Below are 4,190 nucleotides of genomic sequence, written 5' to 3'. Positions count from 1 at the left end.
AATTGAATTGAATACGAAGCAATTTATAATTTTATCGTTAAATTTTGTAAAAGCAAGTCTAAAGTACATAAAGCAAAGTTAAGGACACAATGTTATTGTTGAAGGTATATTTTTTTCTTACCTTATTATCAAAGTCCCACATAAATTTTTTGATTTCACTTATGGTTCTTCTGTTGATGTTCATCTCTTCTTCAATTGATACTTGTGGTTTGAATTGCTTGGGCATTTGTACTATTGGTTGGTTATTTTCCACCAGCTTATTATATTACATAAAGATATTAGACATAGTATTGTAGAGACTATAAATATATTAAAAATGTGAATCCAAAACAAAGCACTTACTGATCTTTGAATTCAGCAGTCTCAGGAATGTCCAAATCAATATAAACTCTTGTTCCACTTGTTGACGATAAGTTATACTCTCCTGGAATGCATAGGATTCATTAGTAAAAAAATAAATTGAAGTTTCAATGAAATGATTACTGTAATCAGTGAGAGGTCTAGATTAGAGGGCATAGTATGTTGTAGACATGTACAATACAGAGGTAAATAATCCAACTTTTCTATGGTAGATATAGATGCTAAAGATAATGACACTTGAGAAAATGTTTGTCACATTTTGAAAACCAATGGACCCTAAAAACCATGCTCTTGAAACGGATTAAAAAAACAGAAAAGAAAAATCTCTTTCAACAATGAAAAATGTAAAGGGAGGGAATGAATCCCCCAACAGTAAGTGATGAATACCTTTTTAATTCTTATACATTGAAATGATTTTTCTCTGCTCAATAATTTAGAGACATAATTATCTTGATTCATTGGATGCTTACATAATAATTTAGCCAAAATACTTTGTATTTCAAACAATTGGATGACTTCTTATGTAGTTCAGAAGATGGTTATAAAGAGAATTAGAAAAGAGAAATGAACTTGCCTTTAAAAGTCTTGACAGTCAAACATGTAGCAATTATGATAAAAGGGCCTGGATTTTTAGTAAAGAAGCTCTCCTCAACTTCATTTGCAACTGATCCCTAAAGTGTAAGCTTTATTTCATGTCCTCTGTCAAAAATTTTCAATGTTACAGTGTAAGTTCATAAAATATAAGTGCATGTATTGGTTTATCAAAAATAAATAAATAAATAAAAAGTGCTTGTATTGAAAATAATTTTTTTTAAAAAAAAGAAAAAGACATACTCTATAGTCATGACATTTATGTTTCTCATCGAGCCATTTGATCCTTTGATGCAAGGTTACTCAATCGGTCCAACACCAATCACATTTGCAATGATATCTAGGCATTAGAAAGATGTGGATGTAATTATTTTCATATATAACAATAATATAATGCATAATTATTAATAAATTTAATATAACGCATAATATATATAGAGATACCTGATAGCTGGACATGTTTATTAACGCGTTCATGTATTTTATTGTAGTCAACAAATTCGAATTTATGACGCGGTATATCAACATCAACCTCCTTTATTTCCTTAACGCTAGTTTTCAATGTGAACATGATCTTGATGTCATTGTCTACTGGTCTATACAATGCATTGCCATCAACCACTTGAAAATAAGAGAGTTCATAAAATTTTCCTTGCAGAAGAGGCTTGAACTTTTTAGCAATAATATTTCAAATGATTGCATGTATTGAATTATTCTGCAAGTAAAGTGCATCAGTTTTATATAGATAGAGTTCATGGTATATATAATGATCAAACAATATTAAAAGCTATAGAAGAAAAACAAACCTGCTCATCGATTAAAATCATATCTAAACTAATAATATCATTATTTTTTGAGTTGATTGCATTCCACATCCTTGATATTCTGATCTTGACTTTCCAATTTTCTTTGTGTTTGTCTATACAAAGCTGATTAAGGAGAGAATATTGCATCATCTGGGATCCCTACCTGTATAGATTAATAAATTTGAAAGTTTATAAAAATTCTCAACTCGATTTAGATACTGCATAGAATAAAACAAAATAAAGCAATATAACAAATACACCAAAAAGTAATTAGCTTATTAAAGATAGAAAATAGTAATTAGCTTGTATTCAATTATGTTATAGACATGAAATTTAACAAAACAGTAAGCATATATGAAGTGCCTAAATCAATTTGGAGGAGATAAACAGAAAAAAAATTATATATATATATATATATATAAAATTATGTTACCTTTATTAGTTGGTTTCTTGAGTCAAAGATTGGTAAAAACTTCTTTATACACAATATTTTTTGTTTCAGACTTTTTTTCAGTGTCATCATTAATGATGAGGAATTTTAGGCCATTTCTGCTTGTAACTCTAGACACTGCAACGTACAATTGCCCATGACTAAAAACAGGTTTTGGCAAATACACTCCAACATGTTTCAATGATTGTCTTTGGCTTTTATTTATAGTCATTGCAAAGCACACTGAAATTGGAAATTGTCGTCTCTTTAAAACGAATGACCATTTTGAATCACTTGGAGATAATGTTATTCTTGGAATGAACACACGTTTGCCTATATTAGTGCCAGTTATGATTTCTGCTTCTATCACCCATGTAGCCAATCTTGTTATAATGAATCTTGTTCCATTACAAAGACCTTCATTCTGATTCAAGTTTCTAAGCAACATTACAGGCAAACCTATTTTTAATGTCAGTTTATGGTTTGGCAATCCTAGAAACCTCAATGTGTTCAAAAATTCAAAAGTATACAGGAGATCTTGGTCAGGAACATTTGAAGAAGCCTTGCATATAGAATCTGAACTTAGATATTCATGAACTTCTCCATTTAAGGATGACACATTATAGTCATTGAGTTCTTCTACAACTTCATTTGTAGGGGCAAGAATTGCCCTATCCTGTAGGCAACTTGGATCTGTGTATTTATTTTCCAAACCTGGATATGTGTTGTCAATAATATCTTGCATTGGATTCTTTGAAGGTTGGATAATCAAATCACTTGGAATTGAAATGTTGTAATCCCCATCTCCTTCTCCCAATTCACCATTACCTATTTTAAGAATCCACTCACTAAAGTCCTTTATAGATGATGTTTCTATTCCACTCATACTGTTCTGTAGAAGCCTCATATTTGTTTGGAGTTTAAAGACATTACAATCATTCCATAGATATGACTTGCTAATTAAGGATTGGACTATATCTTCTTGTCTTCCCTTTCTCACAACTGGAAGTATTTGTCGAAAATCACCCCCTAGAACTACAACTTTACCACCAAAAGGTTTTTCAGCATTTTGAGGATCTTCAATTTGTAGTATATCTCGTAACGTGCGGTCAACAGCTTCAAAACAATTCCTATGTGCCATCGGTGCTTCATCCCAAAGTATAATACTTGTTTTTGAGAGAAGTTTCCCTGCTTATGTTCTTTGCTTTATGTCACAGATAGAGTCATCATTTACATTAATTGGGATATGAAATCTTGAGTGAGCAGTCCTTCCACCAGGAAGCAACAAAGCAACAATTCCTGAAGACGCAACAACAAGAGCAATTTTGCCTTTTGATCTTATACCAGACAAGATGGTTCTATAAAGATACATTTTACCCGTTCCACCATGTCCATAGACAAAAAACATTCCCCCTCTTTCAGTAGCAACAACTTCCATTATAGAATTGTAGATTATTCTCTGTTCATTGTTTAGGCTAGAAATTAGGATCTCATGTTCTCTTTTCAAACTTGATACATCATACGACATTTCTTCTTGAATAAGTCCATTCCCATTCTGAATAAGATCCACATTTGGCTGGGGCATTTGTGGATAATCTCTAAGTGATCTTCCATATTGTTGGAGGATTTGTTCGATTTCATATAATCCATAATTTCTCAATTGGTCATCTGATAAAATTAGTTCTTGGAATCGGAGGATACGCCTTTGCCTATTTAGTATATCTTCTGTAATTAGTTTCCAATTGGATTTCCAAAGACTTAATGGATTAGCTACCTCACAGAACAATAGCATTGTAACAAATAGTTGACGCAATTGTTGCCCACTGGCCCAATTCGAAGCTTCAATTAGGGAATCATGCCATTCTTTGTCATCATCAAGAAGTCCAAGTGCATAACAGGCTTCCTTATAAGTTGGATAAGTAACATCATTTATAGTTCTTAATTCTTTAAAGTTTCTTGGACCTTTGACAATGTTAAGCAACATTCTCAAATAAAACCTTTCA

The 4,190-nt window shown here is 31.6% G+C and overlaps 1 protein-coding gene across 1 annotated transcript; it reads right to left on the bottom strand.

The window, feature by feature from the left end:
* Positions 1 to 2,212: 2,212 nt before the first annotated feature.
* On the bottom strand, positions 2,213 to 3,328 carry LOC115966871 (ATP-dependent DNA helicase PIF1-like). Its single transcript, XM_031086015.1, has one exon. The coding sequence runs from the start codon at positions 3,326 to 3,328 to the stop codon at positions 2,213 to 2,215; it is 1,116 nt and encodes a 371-aa protein (XP_030941875.1).
* Between the last annotated feature and the right edge of the window lie 862 nt (positions 3,329 to 4,190).

This window comes from Quercus lobata, chromosome 11 (assembly GCF_001633185.2).
Source record: "Quercus lobata isolate SW786 chromosome 11, ValleyOak3.0 Primary Assembly, whole genome shotgun sequence".
Lineage (NCBI taxonomy): Eukaryota > Viridiplantae > Streptophyta > Magnoliopsida > Fagales > Fagaceae > Quercus > Quercus lobata.
This window is presented reverse-complemented; position numbering and strand designations above follow the sequence as displayed.

Excerpts from the sequence above, each read along its gene's own strand:
- LOC115966871 (XM_031086015.1), bottom strand. The coding sequence starts at position 3,328 with ATGGCACATAGGAATTGTTTTGAAGCTGTTGACCGCACGTTACGAGAT.